The sequence below is a fragment of the Periplaneta americana genome, chromosome 15 (genome assembly GCF_040183065.1).
Source record: "Periplaneta americana isolate PAMFEO1 chromosome 15, P.americana_PAMFEO1_priV1, whole genome shotgun sequence".
In the NCBI taxonomy this organism is placed as follows: Eukaryota; Metazoa; Arthropoda; class Insecta; order Blattodea; family Blattidae; genus Periplaneta; species Periplaneta americana.
In genome coordinates this window covers 157,547,830-157,571,536 of record NC_091131.1, presented here as the reverse complement: position 1 = coordinate 157,571,536, position 23,707 = coordinate 157,547,830, and the positions used below count along the sequence as shown (strand labels likewise).

The following is a 23,707-nucleotide window of genomic DNA, read 5'->3' as shown; positions in this document are numbered from 1 at the left end:
ATGGAACTTTGTAGATGCTCTTTTTCCGGTGACAGTATGTTTTAGTACTGTTTTTAATTATTCTGATGTTCTAGGTGTCTAACTTTGCATGAAAATTAATTATATATGGGAACATCTCGTGCTTTATTAATAATTTTGTCTTAAAAAGCAAAATAAAATAAATTCAACAAAATAAAATATACATTTACCATAACATATTGAACAATTACACAAGAAGGCCTACAAAATAACATTACATTTTTAGTTTATGGTTTTCTTGTTTTTATGTCTATTTCTTCTTTATACATTATCGCTATTGTTACTAGAGTCACCTTCACCATTGTGTGATGATGTCCCGGCTTTATTCAGCATTGAGTTCAGCTAACTTTGGCCATCTTCATCTAAAAACTGTAAGATATCTCTTCAGTCCTCCACCTTGGAGGGTTTCAAAGACACTGGGTTCATTTGTGTTGGACTCAAAAAAGTTTCAGCTGCAACACTTCCATTCCCGTCTTCCAAATCTTGAAGGAAACAAATGATGCAGATTATGAGGCTCAAGCTGAAAATACCCTTGATGTAATGTATTGCAGTTGTTTATACTTTTGCATCATAATTGTATGAGGATGATTTAAGTGTGTACCCGTTTTATCATTGAGGATGTCACCGGAAACCAGTTTATTCTGAACTGTTGTTAATCGTTTCTCTGAAATTTGCAATAGACTCAATAGAAAGTTTTAACAACATTAATTTTTTACCTCCATTACAGAAAACACTATCTTTCCAAACATTATCCCTATTCTTGAAAGACTGAAGCTTCTTAGTTTTTAGATTCACTCTTTCAAGGCAAGACGTAATAAAATGATATTGTTCTAATTTCGAATCCATGTGCCAAAAGCATTTAAAAATAGAGAGTTGATCGTCCTTTGAAATTTCATGTGTACACATTTTCATACATCATCTTCTTACCGGTGTAAATGACTTCTCTTCCATTTCCTTGCCTACGTACAAGTTGTGTATGACTTGCCACTGTTTCTATTAATTTTCCTTTTTTCGGTTTTCCGTTTAGTTTTGTTCACAGGCTTCTTTTCTCCCCATATTTTCGGTCATTATTCACTCCAGCAACTGACAACCTGAATTAGGCCTAAACATCGAATATTGCCCACTACAGTAGACCTATGGCTTGCAACAGCATGTGAGTGTGACTGCCGCTGTAGTAGGTGTGTTCACTTGTTCAACGTAAACACGTAACATTGTGTCCTGTGTTACGTATTGAAGCTAGATTTACGAAAATTTACTACTGTGTACTATACGCATTCAACTATCTAATCCCTTGATCGTCGGAAAACGGGCATATAAGGGTATATGCCATTATTCGGGTGAAGTCCTCAATTAATAAATGAATAAAAAAACTCACTGTTGCAAAATTGTGAAATGTACAAGTTTTTCTTCTTGATGCAGATAGCTGCTCTGGACAGTTTTATTTTTTTAAGAAAAAAAAATAAAAAAATATATATTTTCAAAGGGTGGTTTCAAAGACTTTTTTGGACTATATGTAAGAAATGACTGCCTGTATGCAGCATGCAGTAAAAATAGACGTTTACAGTGATAAGTAGTCAGTTGCAGTGTTAGGCCTGCTGCTGATGCTTCAAAAAAGATTGCCCATAAAGGATCCTGATAACCTAATGAATCTCTAAACAATACGAGGGTAAGTCACTCTCTGACAAATGGAAATACAAACACACTCAGTGGTAGTATATAAATCAGTACAACTGATAGGTTATGCTGATGATATTGGCATTTTGGGAAGGTCAAAAAAGGCGATAGAAGTTTTTACAGAATTAGATGGGAAGGCGGCGGAGATAGGATTATATATTAATATAATTAAGACGAAAACAGTTCTTCAAACTAAAAAATCAGTACAAAATAAAGTTATCCAACTGAATAATACTGATATTGAAATAGTAGGAAACTTTAAATATTTGGGTTCCATAGTAAACAAGGAGAATGATGAATTAGTGGAGATAAAAGAAAGAATATTACGGGCTAACAAAGCCTATTTTTCGATGATTGACTTGTTGAAATCCCAAACAATACATACGAATAACAAAATACGATTGTATAAAACAATAATAAGACCAATATTTTGCTATGGCTGTGAGACATGCAAAGTAAGGTGGAGGAAAGATTGAACAGCTTCGGGAGAAGGATTTTAAGACAGATATTTGGCCCAGTTCAAGATGAGAAAGGATGGCAAATAAGATATAATTCTGAGTTATATCAGTTATATAAAGATATGGAAGTATCCAGATTTATTAAATTTAGAAGATTACAGTGGGCAGGACATGTAGTGAGAATGGATGAGAAGCGGATAGCAAGAAGGTCCTTCACCCAACAAATGCATGGGAAAAGAATAGTTGGAAAGCCCAGGAAAAGATGGGAGGATGAAGTCAGAAACGACACCGTGAATATTCTAGGGATAAGGGCATGGAAAACGAAGGCCAGAGATAGAGAATATTGGAAGAGACGCATTGAGGAGGCCAAGGCTCAAATTGGGCTGTAGCGCCATAGCAGCAGCAGCAGCAGCAAGTCACTCTCTTTTTATAATTTATTAAAACAACAGAAAACTTACAGTTACTTCATTTTTCAACATAATCCCCTTACTTCTCAATGCACTTGGTCCTTCAAGCTTTCTGATGTCCACAGAAAAAGTTCTTCAGCTGAGCAGCAAGCTATGTATGCACTGCTTCCTGCACTTCTTGGTTTTGTTAAATCAGCGACCCATTAAGGCTTCTCTAAGTGGATCAAAAAGATGAAAATCTAACAGAACACAGTCGAGACTGTATGCAGGATGCTCCAACATCTCGAAACCCAGTTTCTCAGTAGTTTGAGCAGTGTGGATGGCAGTATGTGGGCGTGCATTGTCATGCAACAAAAGAACTCCTTCCACCAGCATAGGGTGACCAGACGTCCTCTTTTGTCCAGACATATCGTCCATTTTAGGCCTTTGTCGGGGTCTGGGCGGATTTAAAAAAAATCAAGAATTGGCCTCCGTTTCGTAACTTGTAGATATGCCTGATATTTTGAAATTATCTGATTTGACGCCTTTTTCAAGTAATTTGCCTGTAAGTGGCAGCAGAATCGACAGAATATACTCTTTACTAACAATCATAACTATATTTGCTTACAAAGTAATATCAAGTCTAGTATATACAGTCACGAAGCTTGAGTTGATGGGAGTACTAGGAACAATAGACTGTGCTGGTACTATTTCGCATTGTCTGTGATGAGGGGATAGTAGTAATCCTAGTGGTTAGAAACTATCTATGGATGCATATTCCCTATGTATTGAGGTTCGTGACTATATACTAGACTGTAAGTAAGTAAGTGGTAATATTAAATTCACATTTTGTGTGGTCTTTTTATGTATTTTGATGATAATTATAGTTCCCTTGGCTTTCATATGTAGTTAACTGTAAAGTAATTTTATATTATTAAGTTTTATCATAAGTATGCTGTAATAAAATATATATTGACATAATTTTAAGTAGGTATAATATAGGTCTAAGCCTAAATCTAAATAGATATTTTCTGTCCTCTTTAATAATAATTTTAGCTCCCTCGACTTTCATATGTAGCTAACTGTAAAATCAATATTATTAAGTTTTATCATAATTATTTTGTAATATTAACATACTTTTAAGTATGATATAAGCCTAAATCTGTACTGTAAATATTTTGTAATAAAATAGATATTGATGTAATTTATAGTATAATATAGACTTAAGCCTAAATCTAAGTACATATTTTCTGTCCTCTTTTTTTCGAATAATATCCTCCTTTTTGAAGCTTTGTGTCCTCTTTTCTATCGATGTGAATCTGGTCACTTTACACCAATAGGTCTCGGCATTTGGTTCGAATTGCAGACTTCAGCTCATTGCTCAGCATATCACTGTAACGTGAATTGTTTATTATTGAGCCCTGCTCCAAATAATATTACAATATTGGGCCTTGTCATTCTTCTGCATAGGGTTGACTTTTGAATTTCTTTTTTACTGGAGATTTGGGGTGTTTCTATTCCATGCTCTGGCATTTGCTTTCAAGTTCAAGATGATGAATCCTCGTTTCATCTGAGTGAGTCTCCATTTCAAAAATGCTTCACCTTCATTAGCATGGCGGTCCAGTAAGCATCGGCAGACAGACACACAATTATGCTTGTGATCTTCAGTGAGTTGTTTTGGAACTCACCTTGCACAGACTTTATGAAAGCCAAGCTTTGTTATGAATAATGGCATATGCAGAACCATGACTAATTTGCATATGGTTTACCACTTCACCAATATTCATTCTTCGGTTCATTTGAATCATGACACAGACTTGCTCAATGTTGACATCACTAGTGAATGTAGTCCTTCATGGTTGTCCGACCATTTTTTAACTTTTCAATTCATTCGTACACATTTTGCCATGGTAGAATATTGGCACCATATTGTGCGGAAAGTCTTTGATGAATTTTGGCTCCTGGCAAAAAACGGATCTCAGCATGCTGTTCTTTGGTACTAATGGAGGAAGAGAGGTACAACCATGTTTACTGTGAAACAACGCAACACTAACTGGGGTGATAGCGGTCAAACATTCCACAAGCAGAGATGTGCCAGCCTACATAAGATTAAAACAAAAATGGCGATATGTATTCACTTACCTTCGTATTATTGAAATGTAGGCAATTTTTGTAGGAAAGAGAATATTACTATTGCATATAAAAGCAACAGTAAAGTGAATAACATGATAAGCAACAAAATCCATACAAATGACAAATACAATAATAGTGGAATCTATTGTACATGTTACAATGCCATTCATGCATCACAGATACACAGGACAAACTAAACGGAATTTTAGAAAAAGATATAATGAACATAAAACAAATTTCAAATTCGAAGGAATAAGTTAAAATTCGCAAAACATTTAGTTGACAATAACCAGGAACTTAGAAATATTGATGAAACATTAAAGGTTTTAAAATTAATTAACAATAGCAATACACTATTGCAGATTATACACTATACACTATTACAGAAATTCAAGATTATTTTCGTAGTATATTTGAAATTACCAACCCCCATAAAAGAGAATCATGTAATTCCATAAATACTGATGAATCATTAATACCTTTAGAAATATCACAAGAATTAATATATGGCACTATTAACAAAACTGCAGTGGATACAAGCCCTGGTCCTGATAAAGTACTTATGAAGACCATAAAAGACCTAGTTGCAGCTTCGATAATAGCCAAGATAATGAATAGAATGTTGAAGACCGGATTCGTTCCTAAACCGTTTAAAGAAACTAGAACAATTTTGATTCATAAAGGTGGCGATATTCTAGACTTGGACAAGTGGCGTCCAATTAGCATTTCATCTGTTTTGCGCAGAGTTATATCCAAGACTTTAAGCACCTTGATCAGAAACATTGTAAATCTTAATCCATACCAGAGAGGTCTTCTTATGACTCCTGGAACCTTCATTAATATTAACATAGTAGATGGAATTCTGCGATCAGCTACTTCTAATAAGACCTCGGCATGCCTAATTTTTCTTGATATTAGCAAGGCATTTGATAGAGTAGGGCATGACGATCTGATATCTACAATTCAAAGTTCTGTGCTGCCTGTCCGGATACAGAAATTATTAATTAACATGCTTGTACCTACATTCAAGAGGGGGTAAAGAGACTCCAGCAATTCGGTTAAGAAGAGGAGTGCTGCAAGGTGATCCTGTTTCACCATTCTTGTTTAATATGAGCATTGAGCATATTCTAAATGACCTAACTGAAAGAGATGTAGCAGATACTTTTGGTTATCGATTAACTCCCAATATGGATCGTGTAATGATATTAGGATTTGCTGATGATCTGTCATTATTGGTAAAGATAGTGCTGTCGCTAATGTTTTAATGACTATGGTTATCAACAATTTGCAAGAAATAGGTTTGAAAATAAATCCAATAAAATCTAAGGCAATCGTTATTGAAAATGGACAACTTACAAGTGACGTAATCCATTTGACATTTGGCAACATTGATAGCATTACTTCAGATCAAAAAATTAAATATTTAGGTGTTACATTTAACCAAGCCTTAGTATTTGATGAACAAAAAATATTAGACAGGCTCCGAAATAACTTGGATACTCTATCTACAACTCATTTGCTTCAGCCTCACCAGAAACTAGTTGTAATAAATCAATTTATCGGACCGACTCTTACCTATCCTCCTCAAACAGCCCATGTCAGTAAAATTCCACAACAGTTTCTAAATAAGACCGGTAATATGATTCGAAGTGCTGTAAAACAAATTTTGCAGCTTCCTAGTAACACACCTAACAGCATGCTTTACACCAGCCGCAAGTATTAGGGTTTATCAGTTTTACGAGTTTCCTGGGAGGCCTATCTACAACAGCTAAACATCAACAAATCATCAGAATATTCGTGTGATACTCATGTCAATGTAATTAGAGATTTTAAAAACATCGAAAATCGCTGTTTTCGTGAACTGAAATTAGACCAGTCCATGAAGAATTTGAATGTTCGTCAAATAAGACAATATCTGAAGGAGAATGAATATAATGAGTGGTGTTCATACCCTCATAAAGGAAAAGATGTTGAATTATTTTCAGAAGTACCATCTGCCAGTGCTTGGATTATTAAAAAGCAAGGTCTTTCGAGTTCAGAGTGGAGAGATATGATAAAAATGACAGCCATGGTAGCACCAGTTCCAGCTCTTCCAGGACGTTCCACAGGCACATCCCACTGCAGACACTGTAGTGAGTTTGAATCCCTACCTCATGTGCTTGGGAGGTGTCCTCAGGGAGAAATCTTAAGAATAAAACGACATAACATCATTCGTTCCCTTCTTGCTGCTGCTCTCCGAAACAAAGGTTGGAAGTTTACGAAGAAGTTCATTGTTTGGCTGATCAAGATAGCATATGGTGGATTGACATCATCGCCATCAATAGGAGAAAATCTGTAGTAGAGATCATTAACCCTACAATATGCTTTGAACAGTCCAAAGCACAACCTATGGATGTTGATAAAGAGAAAAAAGATGTATAGGATTCAACAATACCTTACTTCCATAACAAATACAACGTCCAGAGTATCACAGTGACAGGTCTGCTGTTGGTGTCCCAAGGAACAGTCCCTAAATTTTTTGTGACATGGAAAGGGAAATATAAACTAGGCAAAGATATTCAAGACGAAATTATCCAAAACATAATTAAATACTCAGTTGCCATCTTAAAAAATCACCTATATGGTAAACACTCCACATAATTGTTTAATTATATATTTGTGATTGAAAATCTGTATTTTTATCTTTAATTTGTATCTATATATTTTTTTTTCATGTCCCCTTTCATGTACACCATTATTGTAAATTGTGTGTTATTCTGTGTCTGTAGGCAAGCCTTGGAAGCACAGATAGTAAAAATAAAACTAACAGAAGAATAAAATTATACATTGCCAAATATCATAATTGAAAACATAATGTAATAAATGAAATTATAGGAAATGCGAATAATCCAGTACATTATATAGAATATAGTTCCAAATTTCAACACCAGTCCACTATTAGTGTATTTGCCATTTTACCATGCCATTTATGTAATACAAGGGTATGCAGCAGAAGCATCACGATACATTGAATCAGCTGGTAAGTAAGTACGGTGTCTTCAAAATTAGCAAAATAACTGAATATTCACACGACTCATATTTTCAAAAGATTAAAAGTACATTATCTTTGAATATATTACTTTACAGATGCAATAGTTACATTGATCTAACTAATATGCTGCAGTACAATGGAATACCGATTGTGACGTGAATTGGATTTTGTAGTTAACATAATTTGAGCTCATCCAAGACAAAATAAGCAGAAGCATTTTATATAATTCAAACAGAACTAGATACATGTATTTATAACTGCAATTTTAATCTTTTTTTTATTGTACAATATGTTTCATATAGTGTTCATGTAATTAAATTTTGTAATATGTAACTTTCATATTTATCTGATGTTGCTAGAACGAAAACACTAGTCAAATAGAAATACTATAACCAATGATAAGGTAGATTATGGAATTTTATGTCTAAATAAATAATAAAGTTGAAACTGTAACTTATCAGAAAACAAAATGACCATTAAGATGCAGTACTGTATGTCTAGTATAGGCCTATAAAAAAGTTTGTTCTGCAGTAAAATCAAAAATCTTATTATCCATGTTTTCAGTTATCCGTGCCCATTAAATTTGTCCAGAGATCAGCCTGGATAATCGAGGGTTTGCTCTTTGGGAATTTTGATTCTTGCAGTTGTATACCTTGAAAGTGTAGCTACTTATAGCCCACGTCACCGTTTTTGGCGTGTGAAATAAGTAATGCGAACATTAAGTGCTAGTGTGTTACCTTTACCGCAGTCAGTCTGACAACTGTGTTTGGCAAATGGCTGATGTGACGTGTATAGGAAGTGGTACCATTCTCAACTGCACTAGTAACATGCTCACAAACTGGGCGCTATACTTTAGGACACACGCCAAAAATGCTGCCGCCAGCTGTATCTGTTTTCACTTCACATTAAGTTGAAATAAAAGTAACTTGAAATAAGTTGATAAGGAATATAATTTTTTGTAATTTTTTCTAAAGTGATTATAAAAGTAAAATGTGTTATGAAATACTTAATTGAATTTATTGACTTTTCTCTTAGTATAATGTTTATTTTATTTTTTACAGACAAAACGTAATCTTCAGAATTCAGTAGGCGAACTGAAGAGCCTATCTGAATCTCTTCAAGAGGCCAGTTTAACTATGAAACTCGTTGAGCAACTGGTAGCTTTAGACAGTGAAATAAAGTCCGCCAAACAGAAACAACTAGAAGGCCACTACTTAGATGCGGCCAAAAAATATAGGAATATTGATGCTCTTCTTGAACATCCTTCAGAAGTACAGCTTGATGTACTAAATTCTCTTATAGCAGAGAAGTCATTAATTCAGGAAAAATTTTTATATGATATGATGGAGATTTGGAATTCTAACCTAAAATGGGAAGAGTCAGAACCAGAAAAAGACTTGAAGAAAGTTAGTTTGAAAGTAGATACAGAAAATATAACAAAAATAGAGGAAATGATGGAAGCACTACATTACTTCGAATCCCTTGAGTTTAATTTGAGAAAATTTGGAAATAAAGTGCTAAAATATTTACTGGTGCCAGTAATAACTGAAGAATGTAGAGTTGAGATTCTTGAGAAAAAGAATATTTCAGTTCTTGAAGTAGAATGTAAAACTGCATCTCCAAAGCCACACTATACAATAGTGTTTGCTAATGCAACAAAAGTATTCAAGTTTCTGTATTGCCATTTGAATGTACACATCGAAGAGCGCACAACATTTTTAAACAAATTAGGAGATATGATTTCTGAAGAATTCTGTGAATATCTCATTAAAAACTGTTTATCAGACACGATTCCAAGTCACAGTAATGAATTGGATGCCTATGAAGTCATCGCAAATGCCACTGAAAAATTTCAAGTTTATTTGACTGAAATAGGTAAGCTGTTACTTGTTATTGTTTTTTAATGCCCGACATTTGGCGTTCTTGCTTTCACTACTGTACTCCAACCACGAGAAAGTCTCCAGGGAATGAGAGGGACCAGGGTGATGCCACAGTCTACTATATACAGTCGCGAAGCCTGGGGTGATTTTTTGCATTTCTCGCGATAGTTGCTAACCGCTTGGAGCGCTGTGTGTACTAGGAACAATAGACTGTGTTACTGCCATCGTGATCCAATATAGGCCGTAAAGGAGACCATGTGACTCACATAACCCGACCACGAAGGGCGGCGTTTCAACCATATAAATTAATTGGAATGCATAAAAAGTAACATATATTTCTCTAAAATGTAGTGTAATTGCATTAATAAAATTTAAAACAATGATAAGGAGACACTTCAGACATAATTCCTTGTGTAATATTATTTTTGGTGTGAAAATTACGTTGTTCGTATGTGTAATACCTGCCTTTATTTCGATTAAATATTGCGAAATTATTGTACATTCATTTATGCACAATTCAATAATTTTCAATTGCACCGCATGGATATTTAGATATGTTGAAATTATAGGTTATGTTTACTGTCCCAGTTGCCCCTTTCTGTCTAATTTTAGTGGTCTCCAATCCCCTGCCATTCATATGGAAATATTATGGGTTATGTTTACTATATCTTATATTCCTAAATTCACAATTATACATTAAGCATAATGTCATGTATGATACTCCGCACATTCAATTTGTCTGTATTTTAATACTACAATTGAGTATTGAATTATTGTATTTATCTACTACCTAAGAGACGAAATAACAATCATACGTACACTAATTTCATAAGAGTGGTATGATAAATTTTCTGTCTTTATCAAGGAAGGTAGATGTGCTATATTAAAATCACAATATAAATTCTTTTTTATTAAAACTCAAAATAGCTTCCATTCTAAACTTAAAATGTTGATGCAAAAAGATTATGTTAACATGTAAAATTCTCTTCACATTAAAATAACACAGTTTTGTAATTATTTCTGCAACATAGGCTATTATGCAACAAGAAGTAAAGGGAACTTATGGACACATTACACTAAATAAAACTTAGCTATGATACGCAATAAACTTATAATATAATAATTCACTGAGCTCCATACACTGAAATAGAAAACCCGAACATATATTATGGCCTGGTCTAGGTCGAAAAGGCATTGACTGTACCGTACTGTATTTCGCATTGTTGTGAAAAGTTGTGTAAACTGTGAAATGTTTGTTATCGGTTGTAATCACTGTAAATGACTAAAATACAATAATTTGAGTAATAATATGGGACAAGGAGACGTTTGTAGCACTATAAATTCCAAGAAAAAGAGGTCAGAGTTATCCTTCCGAAAGATCCAGGAAGGTGAGTTTATAAAATATAATATATACTTTATGAAAATAATATATAAACCTTATGTATTTCGTATTTCAATAGTGGAAGGAAGGTGTTAATTTTTCAAAAGAACACGATATCAAAAGTACAATACATTTTATCATCTGCTAGGGAAAGAGTCTGTTATGAGGCGATAGTAGCGATCCTGGTGGCTAGCAACTATCTATGGATGCATATTTCAACTGTCTTTGTTTGCATATTTAGTAAGTATTGAGCTTCGCAACTATATACTAAACTGTGGTGATGCTGTGAATGAATGTTGATGTCATAAGATGTCATAAGGTCACACACGTGGGTACTCGTATCTCTATTGGCTAGCTCTCACAACACAAACAATAACACTGATATACACATTTTTATACTACCCTAGTTACAAAATTAGATCACGGTTAATCTCCTGGTCTTTTAATCCCTCCATACAGGAAATAACATATGCAGGAGAGCGGATGATTTTTAAACTGACGTTATAACTCTAATATTATCTATCTACTTCGCTCCAATAGATGACGCAATAGTAAGCACATTCCTTTCACGGTTTATCTCCTGGTTGGAGAACAGTACCTCTTTGTTATGCATCCTGCAGTTAGAGCTTCGTAATTTTGGAGATTATTTTCTGTCATCTCCTCTTCTTGTTGCATAGGGGGCAATTTTACCAGATAGTCATATACAGTCACAGACATAAGTATTGGAACAGAGAGTTTTGACAATGAGTTATGCTTATATTTACTATAGATTGAGAGATATTGGTTTGTTTGAATATGAATGCTAGGACAAAAGTATTAGAACACACCCCTCGAGTTAGTAAACAAACCCCTTGAATTAATACACAAAGCACTTGATAAGTGTCGTGTTGTATTCTCATCTTCATAGAGACAAAGTGTGCTTTGTCATTATCGATCAGTAATGATTACAATGAACATGGGACGTAAAGGAATGGAGACCCATCTTAAAATTAGAAATATAGTACAGTAGAACCCCGATTATCCACCATCCTATTAACCAATTGGTGGATTAACCGTCTGTCTTTCTCTTGCCTTTTTTTTTTTTTTTTTTTTGCTGCAGAAATAAATTAATTACTGTACATTCTATTAGCACGTTATTTTTTTTTTCTATACAAGCCTTTCCCCTTCAAAGTATGGTCTACTGTTCGAATTGTTGTACTGTATAACTTCTATATGAAATGTTTTCTACGGGTGTCAAAAGAAATCTCATTGTGCTAAGAATCGAAAAAAAAAAAGTGTAAATAATTGAGTGGTTTGTGGAAAGAGAAACTGTGGCTGAAATCGAGATTGGAGTGTATAAAGTACGTAAATCTACAACACATGACCTCCACTACTCATATCTTTCCACAGACAGCCACTAGAAGGAATTTCCTTGCCCCTTAAAAACCTGTCGTTGATAATTAACCAGACTTCAATTAGTGAACTTCTGATCCACTATCTAGCATGTTAAGCGCAACACTGCAAAGGGAATTACGAAAGTGTAAATAGGCTATTACTTACTAAATTTACGAAAATCTTTTATGGTACGGATTATCTGATTTTTTCGATTAACCATTTAGCCCACCCCCTTCATTACCCCGGATAATAGAGGTTCTACTGTACTAAAGCTATTCAAATGGGGCAAAACGTATGCAGAGATCACAGAATCAGCACAAAAAAGTCGAACAACAGTATTCAACATTGTTAAACGATACAAGAAGTTCAGGACGGTGCAGAATCAATCCAGAACTGGCAGACCATCGAAGCTAAGCTCGAGGAACAGAGGAAAATAGTGCATCAAGTAACGAAAACTCCAGTGATTTCCGCAGTGAAGATTACAGCACAGCTGAAGGAAGTTGTAGGTAAGGACGTTCATGTTAGCACTGTTCGTAGGGTCCTGAAAGAGGCTGGATACAATGCTAGAGTTCCAAGACGAAAACCATTTGTTTCTGAGGTGAATCAAATGAAACACTTTCAGTTTGCAAATGAGTACATAAACAAAACTATTGACTTTTTTTAAAAGGCATGTTGGTCCGACAAGTTAACATGTAAAGGAAAATAAGTATCATAAATCCTTCAATAACTGTCTATTTTTAACCTAATGAGTAGTACAAGAAATTACATTAGGTTATACACATAAAATATATGACTAGCGCTTTCACCAATTGGATGGCATCTTCAGGTCTAATTGACATATTATGATGCTTTTTACATAAAGACACAGATGAAATGCAACATAATAAAAAATGATAAAATACTTGACGTGAGAAAAAATTAGTCTGTATAACTCAATTGATGAATTGTAGGCTATATGCTGTAAATTGTATAGTAGTCTGCATAGCTCAACTGATGAATTGTTTATGATTATAAATTGAATTAATCTACTTGATATTAATTGCACAAATTTGTATAGCTTAATGAAAGTATGCTTGTAAATTAAATTATTCTGCTTACTTTGTATTGTATATATTTGTATAGTTTTGGCCGATGAATTGTATATGCTTTAAATTGAATAGTAATCTGTATAGCTCTATTGATAAATTGTTTGTGTTTGTAATTTTAAGTAGTTTGCATGATATGTATTATCAATTTCTGTATATCACAACTGGTTGAATTGTTTATGGCTTAAATTTAATTAACTTACTTGTTTTGTATTATACATATAGCTCAACTGATGAATGATCATTTGCGTTTGAAAATTTAATAATCTGATTGGCTATGTAGTGTGTACTTTTAGTAGAGCCATCGATGTAGCTCAGTCGGCAGACTCGCTGGGCTGCTGATCCGCAGCTTTGTTCGGGTTTGGGTTGGATCCCCCTTTGGTCTTTGGTTTCTTCCTAGGTTTTCCACAGCCTTGGGACTGAAGCCGGATGGTCTATGGCGAGTCCTTGGCATCAACCCCTTTGATTTGATTACCCTCCTTTGATTTGATTACCTAGTTGGGTTTTTCCGAGGTTTCCCCAACCAAAAGGCAAATTCCGGGTAATATTTTGGCGAATCCTCGGACCTCAGCTCATTTCACTACATCTCGCCAAAATATTGTAAAAAATTGCACAAAATTGTAAAAATTGTAGAAAATTACTAAATTGTAAAACTGTAAGGCCCAATTGTATAAAACTCCCTGATTAAAGATCAACTTTGATCGAAGATCGAAAAGTGAACCGAGTTCAGACACTTCTTCTATTGTATAAAACTTTTCTGCGATCAAATTACCTTGGTTCAAATGCAATCTAAGTTCACGTGAAAAGGATTTGGCAACATCGCATAAACAGGTGAAATACGTGATGCGCGGACCATGTTATACAGGTTTGTTCAGTGTTGCCAATCTAGCGACTTTAACTCTTTTTCAACAACAATTTCTTTTAACTTTTATATTGCTTAAATAGGGATTTAGTGACCTTTTTAGCACCCCATAGTGACAAAATGTAAGCTTTCTTTGTTGATAATGAGAAATCTAGCGACTTTGCAACTACTTTTTGGCGACTTTCCATACACTCTGTTGCAGACACTGTTTTTTTTTTTTTTTGTGTAATGTAAATAATGGCGGACAATAAGAAGAAGGCTGACTGTTCTCCAAGTTGTTATCATGTTATGGTGTTTGATACTGCTAAACATAATAAAGCTTTATAAAACGACAATTTTCGTTTAGTAATACAGTTAATTGAACATTTATGAATGTACCTATCATATCCATTAATAATTAATGGTTGTTATAAACATAATATAATTATAGGTTATGTTATTTGATAATGCTGAACACGATAGAGCCTTATAAAATATAAGATTGTTTGTGTATTAAGGCAAGAAATTGAAAGAAATATATATAAATGTACCTAACATATCTATTAATATTAATAATAATGGATATTTTATTTGCACAATCTGTCACTCGTATATTTCAAACAGAAAAGAAATAACTGAACTTGGATCATCTAACTTAATCGGAGAAATTTCTTCAGTCAAAGTTGACTTTAGTTTGAGACAAATTAATCTCTGATTAGACTTTATACAACACAAAATTCCAAGTTCAGCTGAAACAAGGATCAATTTAACCTCTGATCTAAGATTAAATGGTTTATACAATCGGGCCTAAAAATTTGTAAAAATTGTAATTGTAATATTGTAAAATTTTGACTTGTTCCACATCTTAAAGCTTCATTGCTCATGGAAGATCTATGGAATAAAATAAATGAATGAATGAAATGAATTACAATATTAAAATAACTGCACAAATAGAAGGCAAAGTGAAATAGTGACTTGAAAACAGGCGTGGTGGTTGTAGTAATTCAACCTCTGTAAAGTCTAGATATTAAATTACAGAATTTATGCCTTGAATAAAAGTCTGCAAAAACATGTGTGCAGCTTATGAAATATAAAAGAGACTGTTAAAAGGGTAAAAAGTTGCAACAGTCATCACAACGGATAGAATGGTAGCTTGTTGTGAATCTGTAAGAATCAATAAGAGATGTTTTAGTAATGAAAAGTAGACCTATACGGATCAAAAGAAATTATGTAGCGATAAAACACATACGAAATATTTGAAGCCGTGGAAAGAGTCGATGTTACATGGCTGGTTGCGTGGTGTTAACTGGTGCAATGACATATAAAAGAATCACATCATGACGTAAGTGGAGAGGGATACATGTTGCAGCAAGAAGAGTTCCATTTCCATTAAAACTACTGACTTTAGGGACTTTTGTGGTTTAATGAAAGTAAATTCAACATCTACCAGAATGATGGTGTTTCTTATGATTCACCTTAGAAACAAATGGTTTTCTTCTGGAAATTCTAGCATTGTACTGAGCCTTATTCAGCACTCTCTAAACAGTTCTAACATGAACGTCCTTGCCTACATCTTCCTTCAGCTGTGTTGTAATCTCCACTGCAGAAATCACTGGAGTTTTCTTTACTTGATGCCCTATTTTCCTCTGTTCCCTTGGGCTTAGCTTCGATGGTCTGTCAGTTCTGGGTTGATTCTGCACCACCCTGAACTTCTTGAATCGTTTAACAATGTTGAATACTGTTGTTCGACTTTTTTGTACTGATTCTGTGATCTCTGCATAAGTTTTACCCCATTTGAATAGCTTTAGTACTATATTTCTAATTTCAAGATGGGTCTCCATTCCTTTACGTCCCATGTTCATTGTAATCATTACTGATCGAGTAATGACAAAGCACACTTTGTCTCTATGAAGAGGAGAATACAACACGACACTTATCAAGTACTTTGTGTATTAATTCAAGGGGTTTGTTTACTAGCTGAAGAGTGTGTTCCAATACTTGTCCTAGCAGAAAGCAATAATGTAAAAAGGATAATAATTTTCTGACCTATAGGAGGGAGTTTTAGAATATCCTTTTAGATTAATGTACAACAGGAAGAGAAGAATACACTTCATATTGAAACAAACCAATACCTCTTAATCTGTAGTAAATATAAGCATAACTCATTGTCAAAATCCTCTGTTCCAATACTTATGTCCGCAACTGTAGGTGTTTCATTGATTAAAGTTCTCGTTAACACTTTGTTAAAAACATAAAATTTACTTTGTCAAAATTATTTCACACATAACAATAAATACTATACACAAACTGAAGGATTACGAATGGATTCACCTATATCAAGTATATTAGCTGAAATCTTTATTCACAATATAGAACAAACACACATACTAAACACCGACAACAACAAACACGCAGAGAAAATAATGTACTGGCATCGATACGTAGATGACATAATAGTCCTATATAATGGAAACAAAAGACAAATAGAAAACCTACATCAACAACTCAACAAAATACACCCCAAATTAAAGTATACAGTAGAAATGGAACATAAGCAAGCTATAAACTTCTTAGACATCACCATAACCAAAACAAATAACAGACACGAATTCAAAATATACAGGAAACCCACTACAACCACAACACATATACACAATTCATCAAATCATCCCATACAACATAAACATGCAGCTTTCCGTACAATGACACACAGATTAATTAATATACCAATGAACAATGACAACTACACTGAAGAATTAAACACAATAAAATATATAGCACAAGACAATGGATATAACCCTAACATAATAGACACACTAATAAAAAAGGCAAAACAAAAACAGAACAAACCAACACAAACACCACGCGAGAATAAATACATAACATTAACATATCACAATACCAATACTCACAAAATTGCAACTTCATTCAGAAAACTAAAATACAAGATAGCATACAAAACAAATAACACAACACAGAAATATCTAAATAATCACATTAAACATTCAAATAAATATAATTCAACTGGAGTATACAAATTAAAATGCAATAGTTGCCCACATTTTTACATAGGACAGACAGGAAGATCCTTTTACACAAGATACAATGAACATATTAAAGCTATAACCAAACCCTACATCACATCAAATTATGCAGACCACATTATCAACAATAATCATGACTACAATAATATAGAAACAGATATGGAAATTTTACACATCACACCAAAAAGTTCACAGTTAAACATCCTAGAACAGTACGAAATATATAAGAATACAATAGCACACCCACAATATATACTTAACACACAACTACAGTTCGATACACACACATTATTTGACGTCATAATACATCATAACATACAAACAGCCAACCCCCACCATAGGAGCAACACACCCCCACCCCTACCATCGACAACTGCACATCGCAGAGTCAAGATCACCAGTGGTTCAAGAGACACTGAAGACGACGACACATAGCGTCGAAACGGGCCGTCTGTCGAAGGTAAATACCTTTTTTAACAATTTTAACACTTTTAACGTATGACAAAGTAAATTTTATGTAGGTGTTTAAGGAATGATTTTTGATTTGTTGAAAACTGTATTCCACTTTCTGTTTTTGGCTTCAGTTGTGTAGTTGATGGTTATGTCATTATTACATGATATTGTGAGCCAGTTTCTTTACCAAGTAACATTATGCTTGTCTTAATTTCAAAATCGTCAAATACTCGGTCTTCCTCTAAAACAAAGGTAACCCTGAGATTTTTACATATTGATCGTCTAGTTCAAAAGTGCGACAACTCAAAAAAACAAGTTTTGAGATATCTTCAGTTGAAAGTTTCAAATAAATTACTTCGAAAGGAACAGAGTTCTGGTTCAAACCACGACAATTAGAAATGAGTCGGTGTTCAGGATGAGTTTATCACAATCTTCCAGTTCATTATTAATACATTTCGAAATGTACTAATAATGAATTAGTAAAGTCCATAGTTATAATTATTTCTAAAACAGTTTATTTAGTTTTTTTCTTTATGGTTGTAAATATGACTTATCTCAATACTGAATCGGAAAGAGCTCCGAAAGGGGCTTTCAGTAGTATAAATAACTAAAAAATGGCAATTTTTGAGTTGTCGCACTTTTGAACTGGACGATCGATATGTATAGACAATTTTAATAATAGCAAGTACAGAAAGTACCCATGTGCATTCAACATGGAAATTAAAAATGAAATACAAATATTGAATTGTCCGTCTTTAAATATTTTCTTATTCTATTATCTGTTAAATCTCCATTCATTTCAGGATTTTTGGGTAGCAGCAATCAATCTATACTTGAATATGCTCGAAATGTTGATGTGCTATTTGCCAATAAAGCATGTCAGATTTTGCTAGGACAAGCAAGGGAAATCATGAAGAAGGATTTGCATGACATGATGGAAGTTGGACCTGTTGTGAGTATATTGTTTTAAAATCATCAACATTTTCTTTGTAATATATTGCCACTTAACTGAAATAAAATAAAAGGAATCTATAATAATTGTGGCGTGGGTAATGGTGTAGTAGTCATCACTCGCTAATAAATAATGAAACCAAGGAAACCATAGTGGGATTAGTGACTGCCTTTTATTCTGACTTGATAACATTACTCCAATACAATATAAAACCAGAAACTGAAGCCAGATTACGAATATTCCACATAAATAGACTTAGTGCCAGCGCACTAGATAACAAATTACTATAAAGATTAACAATGAAATTACTACTTCATATAACTCTTACAAGTGCGAGTGCCCTAACAAAATCCTATAAAATCCCTACCTACAAAAACTTATAATCTAACCAAATTAACACAATTACCCTGACCACAACTCTGAATAAATAAGACAAGCTAACCATAAGGATAAATTACACAATGCAAAGCCAAAATTTTAACCATAAAAGAGTCAACCCAATATTAACTAAAACAGCGCCGGAGTCCCAAAATTGAAAAAACCCGACTGGAAATCCACCAATATGCCATAAAACATATAACCAGGCATAGTGCGCTCGAGTTAAAGTTCCTGCGTTGGGGTCAAACACACTAGTTACCTCCATCCAGCACTTACAGTCAGAGTGATAGCCTTGCGTATATTACGGCATAAGCCGTAATAAAGATCTTAGTCGCCAGTTCTAGTAGATCAATAGTAATATTGGAGTTAACAAGCCGGCTCCAATCACCGACACCAAGGACGAACTCCTTAGCTTGCAGAACTCGCGGCGAATATATCGACAATACCATATTGAAGGCTGAATATCCTTACGAAATTTGGTGTCTGGCAATACAGACACACCGCGTGCGTCGATCTCTCGATGTAATCAGCCATCAACCGCCGAGACGAGTGCTATCACCCTCCATAGGTAACAAGGCGCCCCATATGCCTAAAACTGCGGCCACCACGCAGTAAAGGTCCGCTCACCACCGAAGTATCCTCGAGACTCCTCTGCCGTACTTGCTCCGATCTCTACCCCAGGACCAACAACCCGGAAGTCAGGAGCCGTTATATACAAATCAGCCAATGAGACGGCAGCTCGCAGAGTAAAAAGAAATAACAAATATGATAGGTGGAATAAAGTAAACTAACGCACCCTATTAAGAAAAAAGAAAAATAAAAAAAAAAAAAAAACAAAATAAAGAAAACACCACGCACTCTGATAGCATATAACAGAACTACCGGCAAATGATTAAGAATATATATGAAGTACAAAACTGTGGAAAAGATGTCGGGGAAAGGCAAAAGAATAGAAGTGGTGAACAACACCACAGAATATATAAACAAAAGTAACATCTGCTATGTTATCATACTTGGGTTATTGCCTTTCACCGGCATACTGTACATTTATGGTGAGAGGCCACAAGTGAAGAAATGTACTACAGTAATAGCATAATATAACCCTTAACGAAGTGTGTATTTGATGGTGTAATTTAATAATGATTGAAGTACATTTGCTCTTGTATTCTTCAGTTTCTTTTTGTTACGTAGGAAGAGTTTCTCATACTTTGGCAAAATAATTTTAGATATCTACCACAGTGCTTCTAATTAAGATAGATGTGTATTTAGATGGTTTATATAGTTATTTTTCAGGTGTAATAAGCAAATCGAATTAAAATTAAAACAATGTGCTGCAAAGACAGGATTTGACCCGTGAATCTCTTCTGTGTTCAGATTCTCTGTTGTTAGACCTGAGACGAGATGTTATGGCACCAAACTGCGCTAAGGTTTAAATTGCCAGCCAGCAGGGTAGAGGAGTGGGGGTTGTTTGGGTTACGGTTCTCAAGCTCAGAGCAGCAGGCATATCCGTTTCATCTCTTTCTAAAAACATTCGTCTTACCTTAGTATCACCACTTTCCTACTCGGAGTCCGAAGGTACCTAATGGGATTACGCACGCTATTCCATCTTTATATTCTTATTCTCCATCCGAATCAGATGACTGATCTGTGCTGGAATCAGATGTCCCTAAGTTTATGGAAATGTTCTCCAAAATACTGTCCATCACGTGCTCACTTTCAATGTAATTGTTCTCTACTTTCTTCACATTATCATACACTGATATCCGTTCTTGGAAGAAGCGATTGCAGAGTCGGCCTCTGCTTATGCGTAGCGTAGAAATTATAGATGAGTCTTCTAAGGACTTCCTCATCAAAACTGTATACAGCTGCAACAGTCTTCTTCTTTGGCTGTGATTTTTCCGGACTGGAGAAAGAATCTGCTGTTCCTACCTCAACATTTTTCCCTTCTTTCCTGAGTCTTGCCGAGGTTCGCTTTGAAATACCAGTGGCAGCCTGTACTCTTGCACACACGATTTTCAGTGGAATTGGTATTCCATTTCAGCCTCTTCTGACATGAATTTCCATACATTGTATGCTATTTCATGTCCTTGACTATGAACTAACTCTAGGATTTCACATCTTAGAGTGCTCAGAAGGACAATGTTTTCAGTATTAGCAATAGCGGTAGTAGCAGAACGATCTTAACATTCGGAATGCTAGTAACCAATTAACCCAACACCCCTCCAGTTGAGTGTGAGGGCGAGTTCAAGCAAACGAACTAAAATGCGTCCCTCGCGCTGGTGCCGTAACTTCTCGTCCGAGCTCTACTAGCATTGTTATTAGAAATGTTAGATTGTATTTTTATTATGATATGGAGTTTATTGGTTCACAGTGCCATAAGGAATGGTTATTTTAGTCTGGAAAAGTTGAATTCTGTTTCCTATTTGGACAGATCTGAATTATCTGTGGATACTTGTGTACACATGAGAATATCCCTTCACTGTACATGTATTTACTTCTGCAGCTGTTCGAAACTCCTTATATCTCTTAGTCGCAAATTACACATGTAATAAACATCACATCTTAGCAGGGTGTTGGATTAAGATATCGTCTACACTTAGAAAAATCCTGCATTGAAACTTGTATAATGCTTATCGAAGTTGTAGAGATTCTGTCATAGCACTTAGTATTGTAGTCTGACGATATAATTACTGATGTGAAGAGCGAGAATCTTTGAGAAAAAAAAGAGGCCCAATATTCCTGTCACTGTTGTTGCTGAAAAAAGAAAAGAAATAGTACTTGTTCCTCTAAAGGAAAACAGTTTTATATTACTCTTAGAGGGGTAACCGAAGGTGTAGAGATTTCAGTGGGAAGTGTCACCAAGGTTATGCTGGAACATTTAGACATGAATTGTGTTTCTCCTATGTACAGCAGAATCCCTCTAGTCCGGCACCAAAGGGACCAGGCTAGTTCCGGATATGAGATGTTGCTGGATAATTGAATAAATACCGGTATATACAAAAAAAGAAAGTTCGTATTTGATAGTGCCAAGTGTTGAAACTGCAGCCATGTGAAGCTTCTTTCTCTATCACTTGCTCATAACTGAATAAATATAAAAACTACGTGGATTTTCCTTATTAAAACACGTCACACAACACAAGTAATACACTAATTTAGGTTCGAATATTCACTGAAAATGAAAGTTCGTGCGAAATTCCTAATGTGGCAAAACTGACGACCCAGACTCTGGCAATATGGCAGATTTAAACTTTTTTTTTTTTTGGCCCAGCCAAAAGTGCCGTTATTTTGGTATTGCCAGTTATTTGGGTGCCGGTTATGAGGGCTTTTACTGTATCAGCTTATGCAATAATTTACCAAGCTAGTAGCAATAATGCTAATTAAAATTTTGTGACCCAGTTTTTTTATCTGTCTTACTAGATTGCAGCAGGACATCTTGATGAAGAGCATACAAAAGATAAAGTTGAGAGCCTTAAACCAGAATTCAAACTTAACGATAATACATTTCAGTTTCCAAAATGTCAAATTAGGTGAGTAATGTATATTATTATTATTATTATTATTATTATTATTATTATTATTATTATTATTATTATTATTATTATTATTCATGTTGAATCTTTCGTACACTACTTCTAACACTTGAACACACACACTATTTGACTCAACTCTTCATCACACGAACGCATCCACACAACAGGCAGTGAAGTTGAGATGATGCCGAGACACAGAAGGCTCTGAGGATGGTGTCAAGTAGCACCGAAACAGCTGTAAACCGCATATGCTTACATAATTAACACAAGTAAGATCGCCATTTAATCAATTATTTATATTATTATTATTATTATTGTTGTTGTTGTTGACATCATCGTCATTTGTTGTCATCATTGTCGCCTGTGGTGGTGGTGGTGGCGGCGGCGGCGGCGGCGCTATCTTGTTATTGTTACAATCACGGAAAATCTTCTACATTGTTCATTAACAAGCCTTTAATGGGAAGCAGGGAGGAAAATGGCGTAACTGTCAAGATACGGGTCATTGGAAATTACCATCATGTTCATTAGAGAAGCATATGAACCAAAACTTTAACAATATGCTTAGCTTACGGTGAATCTTACGATCTGACTGGTGTCTGAGACTGCAGTTAAATTGATAATAGATCTGATGATATTGACTATTTGCAAAATATTTTTTAGGTAACTATTTTATTTTGTGAATATCGCTAAGTCGATAAAATATCTCCCTTACAATATATCTTATTTGTTTTCCAGTACTACTCATGGTTCGTAAATGTAGTTAGGTTTTTCTTTTTTTTTCACTTAGTATTCTGATATTCTTTCTAAAACGTATTGATGTAGTACCTTTGCAACATTATTATGTCTTGAGTATTCTGTAGCTGTTGTTATTGCCATGCTACTCTTATTTCCAACAAAGAATTACAACATTTCTAGTCTGCTGAAATGCCAGTTTATGGGCATTATCTGCTGATGACGTTATGCTTGTCACAAATATTCTCATGTTGTTAACACTGTAGTGGAACACAGACTTATGAAGTGTTGAAGGTTGTACATGTTTTCGTTTGTTTACCCACGCACTCATGAATTTTTTCCTTGACAAGTTACACT

The 23,707-nt window shown here is 34.6% G+C and overlaps 1 protein-coding gene across 2 annotated transcripts in view; it reads left to right on the top strand.

Moving 5' to 3' along the window:
- The window catches only part of Zw10 (Zeste-white 10), a 144,278-nt gene that overhangs the window by 85,790 nt on the left and 34,781 nt on the right, over window positions 1–23,707 (top strand). For both annotated transcript variants that reach the window (XM_069848424.1, XM_069848425.1), the window contains exons 3-5: window positions 8,762–9,575; window positions 18,562–18,710; window positions 22,506–22,615. In XM_069848424.1, the coding sequence (XP_069704525.1) occupies window positions 8,762–9,575; window positions 18,562–18,710; window positions 22,506–22,615 (1,073 nt within the window). The remainder of the gene's footprint in view (window positions 1–8,761; window positions 9,576–18,561; window positions 18,711–22,505; window positions 22,616–23,707) is intronic.